This window comes from Augochlora pura, chromosome 1, assembly GCF_028453695.1.
Source record: "Augochlora pura isolate Apur16 chromosome 1, APUR_v2.2.1, whole genome shotgun sequence".
Taxonomy (NCBI): Eukaryota; Metazoa; Arthropoda; class Insecta; order Hymenoptera; family Halictidae; genus Augochlora; species Augochlora pura.
Window position 1 is genome coordinate 7067771 of NC_135772.1, and position 16634 is coordinate 7084404.

Sequence of the window (16634 nt, forward strand, 5' to 3'; positions counted from 1 at the left end):
GTTCACCCTCGTTCTCCACGGAAAGACCCCACCGCTCCGCTGGGCCTCGCATACCCACCGAACTTTGTCTTTTATTACTTTCCGCGACCCTTTCCCCGTGAACGTCTTCGAGTTGCTCTTGAAACTACGCTGAAAACTAGGAAATGTTTTCCACGGCACTACTGTTCCATGAGAGATGTTTCTCAACTTCTAAAGTAAACAGTCTTCGTTTCATTAACCTCGCGTCAAGCGCAGGATAAACATTATACCATCGACCGCAACACGCCAAAGTGATCGCGAAATATAGCCTGCATAGAATTGTAAGGCGAGCTCTCCTAATACAATCGACGTTATTTACTTTTCAGTAAAAGTAAGAAATCCTAGATATTTTAACGGAAATAATAGATGGCGCTTATTGGGTACAGTTGATTATGGTAACTCCAAATGGTACTTGAAGAAAGTTATCGTTCTATGAGGAAACTTCCACTTTATTCTCTCGTACTTCCCACTTTCGAAATTAATGGAAAATGTTTCGTGGCTAATAGAATCATCATCATGAGGGCTTCGAGTTTAGAAACTTCATAAATATAGGAAATTTGCTTGGATAGTAATATAGAAACATATGTCCTATCTGAGAAAGAATGGAGTTTATAAATATGAAAAGAAATTGTGAATTTGTAAAAATTTCATTAACACATGTGACATCTAGCAACAGAACAGCGATTCTTCTATTCTAAAATCTACGTACTAAAATAACGTACTTCTATATTAAAAATTACTTTTTACTTCCGGTCACTTTCATTTTATCTATTAACCATACAGGAGGCCCCGCTACACTCGAATTGCAACAAATTGATCAACACATTCAGAAGTTCTGTGCACAGTTATTTATACGAATCTGGCAGATAACGACGCATATTCATTACTGTTAATGAATTACACGTACGAAATAACAATTTGAATCAAAATCAATGCGGGTGTGCACAAAGGCGAGTCAACAGAACACAATGTGCAATGGAAGACTTATTTTACATGAACAGTGTCAAAATGCTGGTATGAAACAAAACATGAACGTAATTCAATATTTGACAGTAGTATAATACCACGAATATCCGATATTGTAACTACACGCATGAAGATTCATATTTGAAAACGAGAATCAGAGGGAAAATTTTATTATGGAAATACTACACTTAATGGGGATAACATTGCTTAAACGTGCGGATATGTGTCCATTTTCTATGAGTAAATGAATAATAACAATAATTTTTCATTTCAATAATTAAATATGTACGGAAGGAAACACTTTCTCACGGAAACATTTATTTTCCCTTTTTCTTAATATTAGATAATTTTCTTCTCACTTAATTGGAATTCTTTCCTATATAAATATGTTACGCGTGCTTTTATGTGACGCAAACTTCGTTTTGACGAAGTTTTAAAATATTATACTTTATTTCTGTGTAGACCGCGCATCCAGTAAACGTGAAGAATTGCTTCGAGTTTATTATTCCACGTTTCCTTGCTAGCACAATTTTCATGCATGGCGCACCATCTCTATTTTCTTGTGATGCGAATATTTTAATATTTCCTGCACTGTCGAGCAACATGCACAATTTCGCGCAAGGATTTTTCCTATTTATAAGCCTCCCACTGTATGCTTTTCTACAAAGAAAAACAAATGAACGCACGCTGCTTTTCCTTGAGCTGAAATCTTCGCGGAACGAGGTCAGACTGAAGTCCAAATCGACGTTAACACGTGTAACGGAGTCTGTTTTATATTAGCTCCGTATCGGGTTCTTGAAAATCTCGTAGCAGTATCGAGAGTTGCTACAACATTAGACAGAATTCCTCCTAGATTCCAAGTAGCTAAATTCGAATTCCGCAACTAAATGCTAACACATGTTCGCACTATTTATTACTTGTTAATATATTCTCCGTTAATCGGTAATGCAATGATTACATGACAAACATTTTCGGAATTCCAAACTCGGATCACAGCTAAATAATTTTTCAATTAATGAAATTCTATGCTTTTCGCGTTCCGAAATATCATAGTGCAATTTGAACGATTCAAGTACGAATGCTGATTTGTCGATCAATTAATGATACTTCGACTGGTAGCTAATAACATGTTTCATTGGTACTCCTAAAATTCTTATAAATTATTAGCGCATAGCGTTTGGCAGTCTAGTGATAAGTAAATGTAAAATAACTCGAGCACTTGCTGTACATGATAAGATTAATCAAGAACAGATTATTTTAAAAATTCTGGCTGAAACCACATTTTTCGAGGTTCCAAGTTCGTTGGTACTCTTTTGAATGAGTATATGTATTTTTACCGCAAGATAAATTTGTTTTAACAAACTGCCCCCGAGAAGCTACAAACAGATTTTGATTTATAACAGACACTGGTTTATAAAGTGTATACATTTATACTGTTTGCTTTGTTACGCGCAACGTGTTACAGCAAATTTTGTGACACATAAGACATGGAAAAATATGAATATTTATATTTTTGATCATATTTTTCATATCGGCATTTCGTCTTGAGAAAAATGCAAAAATTTTAATAACATTTCCAAATAAATTGTAGTGCATACTATTACATGTGCCTAGATTGAAAATTGACTAATGGAAATCATGTCACCGTAAAACGTTCGACCTTTACATAAATATAGAGAATTATGTATTGCTAAAACTAATAATTCAATGAATGCTAACTATGCGTCCATTATCATCCAACTGACCGAAATAACGAATAATGGAAAGGACGTATAGACAGCGACGAAAACGGAAGGAAAGGAAACACGGCTCGACTCTATCGTTCCGCAACTGTCAGACGCGGCGCGGCCAATTCACGAAATACTTGTTTATAGAATACCAGCAATGCTCGCGGCACAGTTATTGCAGTTATCGTAGTTATCAAACACGCTGACGGTATACGTGCCAAGTCATACAAAATTCTCACGAATTAAATTATTTCTAATCGCTATTAATGAACCGGTTATTATACAACATTCTTTAATTATCCTGAGATACAGAAATTATCTTGAGGGAAACGGAAAAATGAACAAAGTCAAACTTGCAATTTACCCATAACATTGGTCGGTCAGTACTTCGCAGAACTCGTAATTAAAAAACGATTTGTTGTACATTTCGCGTTCGTTCCACGTAGGAATTCTCTGCACCTGTATACATTTTCGGCGCACTGCACGTCACGAGAGTTTAGGACGCAAATGTCCAACGAAATGTCAAAAAGATGAAAGCATAAAACTTAATATGTATTTCTGAATAAAACTTGATCGGGACACGGGGAAATAAATGGCACGTAATATTTTTCGTACTTTCCTAGTGAAAAATTCATATTTACGTACAATATAGCGAAATTCTGTATACGTGACATCGACCGATGAAATATTGATGCGCACGGTGCTCTATACTGAACAGTTTATCGACATACATAACTTTTAATTAACTGAAGCAGCACTCCGAGAATTAATATAATAACCGTAGAGGCTTTTTATTAAATATTTATATAACCACGGATTGAATACATGGAGAACAATCGATTTAAGAATATTATATGTAATTTGATTTCTACTGAATCGGAATTCGCTGTTCCACTGAATTATTGAACAAAACTATTTTTATTTCAGTACACGATACGAACATTAACAGTTCAATTATCTTTCTATCTATGGAGAAACAATTTCACCACTCGCTTTCCATTAACGGACCATTGTATTGTATGTATGATTTAATACCCAAGGCGACGAAGCAACCGTACTGTTCGCTCTCTATTGGGCGTACACCGCACGGTGTCGAATGTATGTATGTGTCCACTATGAATATAATTAGCTAATCGAATAACGCGAAGGAAAACAATTGTTATCTCACGGAAATTCGAGACTATGCGGCGAATGAATTGTTGTGGTCACATGATACAATCGTGTACAGTTTGTCGCAAACATTTCTAATTCAATACTCACCCCCGATAAAACGAAATGTTCATAATGAAAATTCTAATTTGAATGGAACCTTTAAAGGAGCAAGGATAACCCTCTATTCACGTTCCTTTATTAATACACGTATTGCTGCCAAGTAGTAGACTTTGGGTAATGTCAAGTAATAAATGTCGAGTTCATTTATGTCTCGAAGTTGGATCACGTTTGTGATTTTCAATGCATTTCCAATGTTATATCTGAAATGTGTGTCTGTATGTTAACACGAAAAGATGACCATAAACTTGCTCAGTTTCAAGTCAATGACTAAAGCTGAATCATTTCTTTTTGGCTTTGTTTAAACATTTCACTGCAGCCAACGATTCTCTACGCATACGATATTTTATAAGCATTTAAAACATTATGACATTTTAAATCCTTCTGATATTTTCCCATGAAAGCTTGACTGTTATATTTGTTCTCGTATAAGAAGATTATTTTATTTACATGCATATTCGTACATGAATGTCTGGTACAATTTTTACGTAAAAGTATCTCAAGGGTATTAACTGTTTTTGAAAGTGTTCACTTTAAACAGTTTGACCAATCCGTTATTTATTCCATTAAGAAATGTAAACAGGTTTCATCATTTTATATTTTTAATGCAGGCTGAAGATGAGCTGCGGCGGTCGATTTAAAAATAACCTGTCCCTTTTACTCGTCCCTCGGTTCTAAACCCTTTAACTATACAGTAATTACAATCTAGTCGTGTTTTGGAATATAATTACTTTCTGTTATCCGCATGTAGTTCATTTCCCCAGTCAGTTTAATTCTCGTTTGAAATTCTTTTTCCTCACTGTTCTGCTCAGCGGTGCTGATTACTTAAGAATTCACTTTAGTATTGTTAACAGGACTCTTTGGAGAAAGAGTTCGTTTGCACCCTCGACTACGACACGTACACCGGAACAAGAATAAGTACAGTAACGCCCGGGCACTCACTTCGGTCTATTTACTGGCACATCTGTGCTCTAAAGCTCGCAAAAAGCTACCATAAAATGCAATTGTAATCCGTGCTATCCACGGCAACCGTCGAAATGGATTTTATTAACAAGTCATTGATTCCTCGGCTATGTTTTCAAAGAAAAAGCAAACAAACAACCATGCAACATTACCGATACTTTTAGTTGCACAAATAAAGCTACCATAACAATTAAGCAATTGTAACGTAATTTTTACATCACATCACACATTATTAGTACATTTTAGAAATGGCGACCCTTGTAACTGAGAAAAATGTCGCATAACTTGGCGGTTCTATGTACAGAAACTATTAATGTGAAGAACGTTAGATGTGGGCCCCACAAACAGCATTTCTCATCTTCAAATTAATAGGTGCAAAGTATGAAATTTCGTTTTTAAATAAAATACAGTGCCTTGCAGAAATAATAGTGAGCTTCAATAGTGAGCATAATAAATCTTTAAGTTTGATTCAATAAATTGCGCAGATTCTAACAAAGGGATATAAATAGAATTTAGACAAACCGATTTTGATTTTACAAAAGATAGTTTTCGGAAAAATATTCGACACGTATTATACTTTTCTTTACATCAAGAGCAGTTTTCACCTTTTCAACAATGACGATCGTCGATAGAAGGAAATGTGTCAAATATTGTTCGTCGAACTACCTCTCACAGTATCAAAATCGATTTGCCCAGATTCGATACAATCTTCTTCTCCAGACTCCGCGTCATATACTGTATTTAACGGTAAATCTTATAAATCTCGTAAACCTCATGATATCATTCATCTAGCAAGACTTTATTTTTGAGGGAAAAACATTGAACGATATTTCTAATTAAATTATGTATTTAAACTGAATAGTACTTTAATGATTTCTTATTTTCGCAAATAGGATTAATTTACTATAAAATTTGAATCGAAATTTGGTTGAAATTAAATTTTATTAGAAAAATTGTAAAAGAGATTTGAATTTTTATGGTGCAATTATAATACTATATAGAATTGAAATTATTTCTAATGTACCAAAGTAGAATTATGTTCTGAAATGTAATGAAATTATTAAAATGCTTAAACTCTAGCGCAAATATGGCACATATTCACGTTGTCCAATTGTCAAATCTATATTTTACACGCATTACTTTTTCACCAAATGTCACAGTGTAAGGGATTAAAGGAAAAGATCTCAGAAATATTGATTTCTACGGATAGGACCAACTCTAACCTGCACTCTTATCGATAAGAATCATTTTCATACGAATGCTGTAGCTACGACCACGCAATATCACTCACGACAATGCGCCATTCTCCGCCTCATCGACCCTCATTTAAACGCGCGTGAGCCGGCGATGGGCCCGACGCGACGGTCTCGTTAAGCCGGCCAGGTTTCGTCGATCACGATAAACGTTGAACGATCGCATGTGCCATATCCCGTGTCGAATATATTCGTGTTCGAAAACGACCCGATGAGCCGTGGAAGCGCGGCGCGCAGAAGCAACGGAACGTCAGAATTCACTCTCGTTACCGAAGTTTCAACCTTTTCCAACGCCACTGAACGCTATCCCCATAAGCCGTAAGATAGCCCTGCTGTTTTAGCGGCAATCCAATTTGCCCACGATCGATGCCGACGTCAGTCAGCCACACATTTCTGCCGAAGCGGAGCCCAGCCGGCCGTAACCCTATCCCGTTCCGCACAAAATCTTTTCGCAGAGTCTGCGAGGGATGCTCGCACACCACTACCTCCGTCGGAAAGTGTTTAACACGCTGACCTGTCCAATCAACCGCCATAAAAATTTCGCAAAACTGGGGAAATGTTTTCCGAAAATGAAAGAAAATCTGAACATAGTGATCGCTAAAATTTTGATGCATTTATGGCACGTAGAAAAAACGATTCACTATTGTGAATTTGATATTTGTACGTTATTATCAACATTAAAATACAATATCAACAATAACAGTAGTCGTACAATTGCCAATTAAATGATCGGTCCGACAATTTTTGTTTTGAAATTATTGAAATTATGAAGATACGTTCATCGGAATTCATTAGCAGTTGTAACGTCTTAAAAAATGTACATCTAAAATGTGTCGCGAGATATAAGTGATATCGAATAATTACCTAATTCAAACAAAATATACAGTTTTTTAATAGTAATTATTTATATTTTTTAATTATTCTTCCCATTTCCCCTTGGCCAACATATAAAAATTCAACTATCGCAAAATTTACAATTTAAACAGAAAATCTTTACACGTGACGAATATACTCGTCATAAACCGCTGAATGGTTAAACAATTATCTTCATTCGAACACATACTAATATGAACATTGTAAACAATCCAAGCAAAATAAATCTTGTAATATTCATAAGGCACCGCACGTTAGTGTTAAAAGTACCATAATTACCAACAACTTTGTGTGTCCCGAGAAGGAACATCCTAGAAAAAAAAGTGTTAATATGCGGAAAGTAAGGTCTGCGAGTAATTTCTACAAACGATGTTATAGATAAGGATATGAGCCGTCCTTCTACAACGAAAATTTGAGGAAGGACGATTCGCTTATCATTAATAACTGCTTTCAATTCCTTGAACGTTATCTTCTTCCAGCCAGAATTTTGGTACTTGAATCTGTCTTGAGGATAATGCCACCATTGTAAGATATAACAACTTAGATACCAATTGCTTATACTGTACTGAAGAGTTGGAACTCATTTCGTGGTTAGCTCGCCATTTACAATTACAGCCTGTCTTTAAAATAGCTTGCCACTATACTTGTATTGTATCGGTAGGAAAAAATATCTTTGTGATGGTATAAAAGATAAGATCCGAACAACATGCAACTCGTAACCGTAAAAGAATAAGACGTGATACTTATAAATACATGAAAAATCAATATCCGATAAATGCACGATTTTTCATAATACATGGCAAGTATTGCAGAAGTGTATTAAAGACACAAAAAGAACCAGTCCACGTGTCCGATATGACGACCTAGTTTTGTCCAGTTACAGTAGTCTCGTGTGATATTTATTTCGTGTACCGGTTGAACGACTTGACTTCGTAAAACTTGTTCGAAATAAACACCTATAAGTTAGATGTAAACATAAATACAGATTACACAGCTCATCCATGTACCTATTTCGTTTGTTTACAAACGTTTGCAAATTAATCTACGCACATCATCTTCCGAAAAAGGAGTGAATGAACAAATTATGCCGTATTTGTACACGAGGAAGACTGCTACAACGTAAAACTGGTTGTAATTTGGAAACAAGGTCACACCCATCGTCTCGCATAACCTTTACGAATTAAGCAACGTGTACAGTTTGAGAAACTTATGGTCGTATAATTTTAGAATGGTAATAAATTTATTTATAAATATGTGTAATAATCAGATTGCGAATTTTAATTCAATACTTTTAAATGCATAAAATTATTTCACTGTTTTCCATTTGACGTATTAATTATTGTAATTATTCTATATTTATAACAAATATTTTACTTGTATCTACTGTTCTATCTCAATATTAATAACATGCGCCAAATTGAAACCTGTCTCTTCACTCATTTATGCCAACTTCATGTAACAGATGTTTGTAAATGAAGAGTTAATTGTACAAAATTAACGAGATTTTATTGAACAAATCGCCACTGGCTGCTCTCCACTTGTAAATTATTTACGAAATCAATACGAGAGGTATCATTGTATCATTAGGCAAGTTCGATTTGAAATAACAGTAAATTATTACATCCCAAAAATTAACAACCAAGATATATGAGATATAAATATTGGGTTGTGTAGGCTATTCGAAGGCTAATTGTTCTTTTATTTCCATTAAATGAATATTTTCTTAGGCAAACGTTTTACTTTCAGCTTTTCGAAAAAACAATCCTACTACGAAGAGAGTTTCAAAAATATTCCTTGAAATTAATAGGGAACCCGGCGTTTGGTACTACACAACTAATATTAAAGTATTAAAGTATTTCTTCGCATTTTGCAAAACTCTGTCCTCTTGACACTATCGACGTCTTATCAACATACAACGTGATTTTCGGTATAATTGCATACGAACCATATCTGTTCGAATGCATAGAACGTTTAGACAAAAAGACTTTTATAAATACACACATGTACAGCCTTTTGTCTTTACAACAAAGGCGCTGTCTTTTCAATGAACCCTTGAGAGACTATAGCATTCATGAAACCGAGTAGGCTATTTTAGTAGACAATAGCCAATAGTTTACAATATGTTCCGAATTATAATAACGCCGTAGCCGCTAAGCACATGAATTATAGTTCGAATCGTGGTCTCACATTGTCAAAGTTCAGATTCATTCTGAATAAAAAGAAGATACCGATGCAACAGCATTATGAATGGGCATAATGCAATTTCACACCTTCTGCAGATAAAGAAAGGTTGTTTCTGCAATCACTCACCTGTCGTTCGACAACATCCACGAAAGTTTCCAACTTCTTTATTTTCGTAGCACGCAGGTCCTCCTTCACTGTAACCAGAAAACCTTCTCCTGAAGGACAGATACTAATTACTATACTGCGAACATATCTACATTAACATTATATTCAAATGTTGGAAACAATAAAACAAGTTAAAAACAAAGTATAATTAACGTAACATAACATACAATAGACCTAAATGATATTAGCACACTCTTTCCTTGCAATAATATGAATTAAAAGCGTAGAGTATCGACACCATGTTATTTTATTACGTTAATGGCTCACCGTTAAAAAACAAAAAGTCAAAAACAAAGAAATCTTTTATCGCAATTACTACACAAGCCACCAGTAATCTTTTCGATCATCATTGCAATATCCGAAGAGATTCAATTTCAATAACGTAGTAACATTTTCTATGTTGATTATCTGATGCTGGAATAACGTAAAATTTATATTATATATAAAACTAATAAAAAACAAGCAAATCCGGTTTTTCATCAATGAATTTTTCCATGAATTTTTCATTTAATACCAGTGCACTTACGAGTGATCTTTCTATTGAGTAAGCTGTCAGATACTACTAAAATATTGCGGTTTTCAATCTAGTAGATCACTTTGTATAATAGAGTGCTAAAACATCTAAATGACTCAGACATGCTACCTTTTTTATCCTACATTATCTCAAAAAGGAAACCGAGCATACGAATACCAATTCGATTAATTGCGAAGGTACGATATATCGAAGCACTAAATTAAATTAAAAATTTGATGCGGATAAGAGAGTTGTTTCAAACAAATGAAGATAGCATAAATATGGCACGCACACGCTGTTTACTAGTCACTAGCTGATTCTTCGAGGCAAGGACACGAAGGCCACGCGATTTCTTCAGAACTGAATCGGCGACGACACGGTCACAGATGCATCGGATCGCGGTCGACGCATCACTGGTTCGTCTAACATCCTCGCGATTTATAAAGCCTCGTGTCCGCTCTCTGACTTTGCCGCGTGTCGTCCGGTTCGTTATTATTCCCCTGCTAGCCTGTTGATTCCCCTCCCAGGTCTGGGACTAACATTCTTCCACCCACCGCGTGTTACACGGCCTGCAAAGCCACCGCCAGATCTTATGTATATTTCGTTCGCGCCTCCTCTTTGATCTTGTTAATCAAACTCTGCGAGATCGGTACGGTCAAGGGATGATTTAGGGGTGCGTTGTTCGATAGAATACGATGAATCATGAAAACAGAGAACTGAACATACAAAGCAACTGTGATGAAAATACAGGTACAACTGGATCGTCCGAATCTCCAGTATTTGATTCTTTCCACGTGTTCCGCATGGAAACTAATTAGTCTGAAATGGTCTAACTACTACACTAGTTATTGGTCGAATCAGTGAACGTTTATCGCAGCATTAAAATTTAATACCACTTTTGCTATTCAAACATTCATTCATTAATTCCCCTAATTAGTACGGATTACTAAAGTTCTATTACAATATGTAGTACCGGTAGACAAGAACCTTGTATATCCAGTTCTCCAACATCAGAATTACGTATTTGTTATATAAAAACATTTCTTATATAATTAGCTAGGTCTAAAATGAACCATAAGTAAAGCGATTTACTGTACGAATTAATAAATTTTAAATCTGAAAATAATAAATTATTACACTTCTTTGATTAGCTTTTCCAACTTTAAATTTACTTAAAATATTTTTCGTGAAGAAAGAATCGATGTATGTACAATTGTTGACATCATTGAACTACTTGTGACAGAAGAAATATACACGAAGCTACGGAAAATAAGCTTGTATCTGACGGTTTTGCCCTGATCTCTTCAGAGTCAAGAACTAATGATAATTTCACATTTCAATTATCTGCTATAGTTACTTCAAATTTTTCATTGATATTACGCAATCTTACTTCGCATCAAAATGTTTGGTATTTCTGAGCATACAACAATGACGTTAATAAAAATATTGCATATCAATGGGGAAGCGTTTTCTATACAGATAGTAGTTCAGTTGGGATTAAAATCTAAATACTTCCGTCGCATTTAATGATACCAGAACACATTGATACATTTTAGAACATTAAGTTTCTCAAACTATGCAGAATAATCTTTCACGTAAAAATTACTTAATTTAATAACAACGAATTAATAGAATATTTTTCGTTTCTTTTATGTTGTCACTTACACAGATTTAAATATTAAAAGACATGAAAGGTGAACAGTAAAGTCTGAAAACAGCAGAAGTTTCAAAAGGAAGGTGGAATAGTTGAACATGCCTGCGAAAGAATTAAGAAATTTCACAAAATCGAAAATGTAGAAATACGCGCATGTACATTTAAATTGTCTGTACAAGGATGCTACAAAACATTTCAAAAATATTAGGGGCTAGAAATTTTCACAGATAGTACGAAGATTAAATTTTATTCGTCGTGTGAAGAATATATGAGAGTCATTTCATTTATCACGGCGCTTTATTCCTTTGCCACTTTTTCATCTCGTAGATTCGAGACGTCCTTTTATGAATGGCGGCACGATTCACGGTATCTAGATCATTACGACGGCACGGTGCGGCGGGCGGCGTGGCGCAGACATTTGCACTTGTACGCCTGGTTATCTGTTTTCCGACAGAAAAGAGTTCGTTGCTGCTCGTCTGTTTCCTCCCATGCGTCATCTTGCGTGGGAAAGTTTGTTCAACAAATCTCGCCGTTGGTTATCTCAGTGCTGTCTGACTACGCTACGGTGCTCCTCTCTCGTCGCGAAACTTACTGTAACATGCAAATATTGACTGTCTCTTAAACATTAATATCATCCACCGGCGAAAATAAAGTCGTACGAGTTAAAAACTTTTAACTTCCTCGCTGATTTCATCCTTGAGCAGAAAACAATGGCATTCGTAACCAGACTGTATATCGAATAAGAACGTAATGCGCATTCATATAAAACGCGTGTTATTCGGTAGAAATCTGTTTCCAATTTCCCTGGAATAACAACCATCATCAGCAACGTTTGTTTCCCCTTGCTTGTTGCAGCTTCAAAGTTCGCTAACATTATATTTTGCTTTTTCTTGCACAATGAACCTGAGAAAAATTATACACCTCCTTAATTGCTCTTTTAAACAATTATTCTAGTAACATGTTGCTTTAGGCTATCATGTTGGTTCGTACAACGTGTATCATCAAAATGGGACATATAATCGCAAAACAAAGTAAAATAGGTGAGCAAAGTAGAAAAGTCTCTGTCTTCAAAATCGTCGCATTTATGTACAGTTTTCAACGAAAAATATAAGATCCATTTTTTAATGTTGAAGAACAGAAATTTACCTGATAGATAATCAAACAGTACAAGTTGTAGAAATTTTATCGACTAAGGCGTAAACAAGAAAATTGTAAGAAAACACAAAACAATTATTGAATAATTTAAAATTTCACGGAAGATATCGTTTTTGATAAAATCGTATTTAAATATTTATTATATTGCTTGTGTTCCTGCTCTGCCGACGCGCCTGTTCATTACTCGTCGATTCTACTTATTGGAGTCAGAAACCTAGCCCCATAAAACCTCCCATAAAAGCGGGACCCCAAATACATATAGAATCAACGCACTTTTCTCAATCTTCGTAGTTCGTAACTTCTACAAATCCGGATTTATGTATGCCCATTACATATGAGCCAACGGTAACAGAGCTCACAATCAATTCGTTTCAGCTATTCTCCGCGTCTCGTTTCGTTCCTATTTTGCAGCAAAGAAGAGTTACAAGTCGTAACGTACGACCATTCGTTATCGCTCTCCATGCCTCGAACACCGTACGTGCTACGCTGTCTTTTTCGTACGGTTGCACGCAACAGAAGTGCCAAGCACGCTACGAGAGAATCGGTAAACCCCGAAACAAGTAAATTAACTCGTGGACATTCCAGACCAGACAATTATTTCAGGGAAGTACTAACACCATTGAAAGTCATTAGGTATTTAAACAGAATTTCAAGAAAGATTCTAGAAAGACTCATCATTGAGTTGAAAGGTCTCGAGAGAGAATATCGCGATAGTTGAAATGTTTCAAATGAATTCGTGAAAAAAAAAAATGGAAAATGATGTAAACAGAATTTTTACGGTACAGAAAGTATAAAAAGAATTTAAGAAGAACTGTTGCATAATCGTTAAATTGGCGAAGAATGTCCGAACTCGAACAGAAATCCGGAAGACTTGGAAACTTTTGAAAACACTCGCGAAAGAAATAAAGAATCCGCACGGCATTAGAAAGTGCCGATAGAATTTCAAGAACGAACGCACAATTGATTTATACCCATTCATTTGGAATCTAGAACGAGTCGGTTCGAGCGAGAAAAAATTCATTGACCCGCAATTAAAAGTAGTCACGAACAAAACTTCGATTACGTAAAAGTTGATCGTTCGTTCCTCGGGCACAAATTATCGGATGAATGGAGATAACGTGGCGCCAGGGGAAGAAATAATTATCTTCCGGAAGGTAATAGTTACGTAGCTTGTAATTCAAACTTAATCATCCGACGAATATTTTTAGTCACCGCTTGTTTTACTTCCGCTGAAGTAATTTAGACGTGCCATAGCAGCGAGACACACTGTAGATGCGTGCATGCTCGAAAAATTCCCCCGGTTGAAAGGTTAAATAAGCGACCCTGTGCACGTTCCTTGGTCACGGCCAATCGTAGACGCCGAGTTATTTTTAATAATTCATTCACAATCATAAACGGAACCATGGCCCGGCACTGACTATCTGCAATCGGATTAAATCTATCATTGTACCCGATGCAATCGCGAGGAATCGGTTCAAGGTCAGCACACCATAGAAATAGAGACGAGGAAAGAAGGATGGAAGCGACGAAACAATGGCGCGGTGACGCGATTGAACGATCACTAACGTGGAGAACGGTTCGCAGACGGGTTTCTAAAGTGCAAGGTCGGCCTGACCTTGCAATTACAGTTGATACTGCACCCGGTTTAGTTAGCTCGACTGCACGCGGTGGTCTGATTCTCCGATTAATCGAGTATCAACTATTTGTCGCGACAGTGACTTAAGGTAGCGTCACGAACGTTATTCGACAACATGACGTTGAAAAAGAATAATGTTCATTATTCATTTGTAATTTTGTTCCTAACTGCGCCGCGTATTTACATATTACGTGATCTAATCTTAAACAATTGTAAGGATATTAGTGTCTAACTATTGTTAGTATCGTTAGAAATCATTTAAAGCGTACAACTTTGACTGACCATATTTATGATGTATACTTTCTCCGTTGTTATAGTCAACACTGATAAACATTACATTGCGTGATAAAGTAAATAAGTACGAAATTGTACACCCTTATAAATCATTCTTCCTTCGCTACATTTTAAACTAATACTATTTGTATGTATTAAAACTAAAATTGAACACGATTCCTTTTGATTTAAAAGACACAGTTAATTTATCGTTAATGAATAGTTTTCCTCTTTAAAGAAGTATTTATTTTAGTGTTTTCTCGTCCCCGCACCTTACAATTTTATTGTGTCGATTGCTAAAATCGTTCTTCCAAGATTTACAATAATGCATAATCGATAAGACTACTTCCCCGCATAATTAAAAAATGATTTTTTTTCAAGTATGCCAAAGGGACTAGCCTGATAAAATAGTCTACTTCCAAGAAAAATGGCCCCTGCTCCAAAAACCTACATAATTGTTCAGAGGTTAAAATCGCTAAAAATTTGGATCCCACCTCGAATGGCACAATTGTAAAGAGAATTTGCTTAATGATTTTCCCACTGATCGCAACAAACGGAGAACTTGCATCATACTTTCTCAATGAATTGAAGATGCGAATCAAATTCAAAGTTTAATTGTTCTCTGCTTTAAATTGCCCGGTAAAGTCAGGTGTGCTCACTTGTCAAGCGATTAAAATTGAAAATGCAATAGCTGAAAGATACGGTATTACGTAAGTAAGAGAAGAGATAACTGGATGTTCTCGCGGCTTGGTCTTCGCAAATACGCTTTTAGGGGGAATCGTAATATGTCTTCTTGTTGAGCGTACGCGAAAAACATTTCCCTATTTCTAGCTGTTTAAGATGCAACGCACGTTCGCTTCGTCTAGTACCTTTTCCCAGGAAAAGCCGTTCTTTAGCGGCGTTTACGAGCTGCGAATCTTTTCCCAAATATGGCCGCTATAATTACGCGAGTAGAATTTATAGCCGAACCGTGAGGCTCGGTGCACATCCCTAAGCGAAATTACGTCACTGCAACGTAATAGACTGCGGACGTTTATGTTCATTCTTCTGCATTCAGAAATTAATTCTCGTCAAATAACTATGGCGGAATTTGTCTTGGCTGTCGACATATTTCACTGAGCCAGAATAAATCAACGGAGCTGCGAAAAAGGCTCTAATATGCTATCACTTCAGAAACAGATACTTTCGAGAAGATTTATGTTCGAAGACTGCACGACTATCTATGGAACCATTCATAGAATTTTATTTTAATCGGTGGCCTTCGCTTGCAACTCCACAAAGATTCAATACACCTCGGATAACTGTTTACCCAAAGAACACAGAATTCTGTATGATGCAAAACTTAGGACTACGTACATATACTTCATAAAACAGACTTCTGGAACTATCTTACTTTGGCCAGATACCACAGTTGTTAGGTTGTAGAGAATTAATTTATACATGCATAACTCCTCGCGTCTTCTACATCTGTCTGCAGCAACTAGGAATACAAATTATAAGACCATATTATGACTAACAAAATTAGTTTTGTACATTTGGTTTACAGGCAAATTGGAAATATTTAAAGTTAATTGCATAAGTTCGTTTCTTAATAAATTAGTAACTTGAATATAGTACATATAGAATAGAATGTGTATAGAATGTATAGAATATGTAGTCTATAATAAAATAGTATTTTTAAATGCTTCTAATGACTTCAGAGCATTCATTTCTTGGTTTTTGTTATAAATGGATGAAATCTGGTCTAGTTACGACGATCTCACTCGACTCTTGTTGCCCGCTGCAAGGATGTTTACTCTCGAGCATTTATAGACTGAAAGGATATCGAAAGACCCCATTAGCGAGACTATGGCCGAGCATTAAAAGTGCAGCTAGCGTATCCTCGGAGACAAGTGTGACGCAACGTATCAAGACCATCAAAAAGTTGGCTTTCTTCTCATCCACCTTCTTCCCCGGCGTAAAAGCAATGGGGAATGCTATACGA

At 35.9% G+C, this 16634-nt stretch overlaps 1 protein-coding gene across 2 annotated transcripts in view; it reads right to left on the reverse strand.

Moving 5' to 3' along the window:
* Window positions 1-10381, reverse strand: part of LOC144468080 (uncharacterized) — a 48551-nt gene extending 38170 nt beyond the window's left edge. Inside the window, exons 1-2 of one of the 2 annotated variants that reach the window (XM_078177238.1) lie at window positions 10225-10381; window positions 9380-9468 (exon numbers count right to left, since the gene is read on the reverse strand). In XM_078177238.1, coding sequence (XP_078033364.1) covers window positions 9380-9396 — 17 coding nt within the window. In that variant the 5' untranslated portion in view covers window positions 9397-9468; window positions 10225-10381. The remainder of the gene's footprint in view (window positions 1-9379; window positions 9469-10224) is intronic. The other variant, XM_078177248.1, reaches the window with a different exon arrangement.
* Between the last annotated feature and the right edge of the window lie 6253 nt (window positions 10382-16634).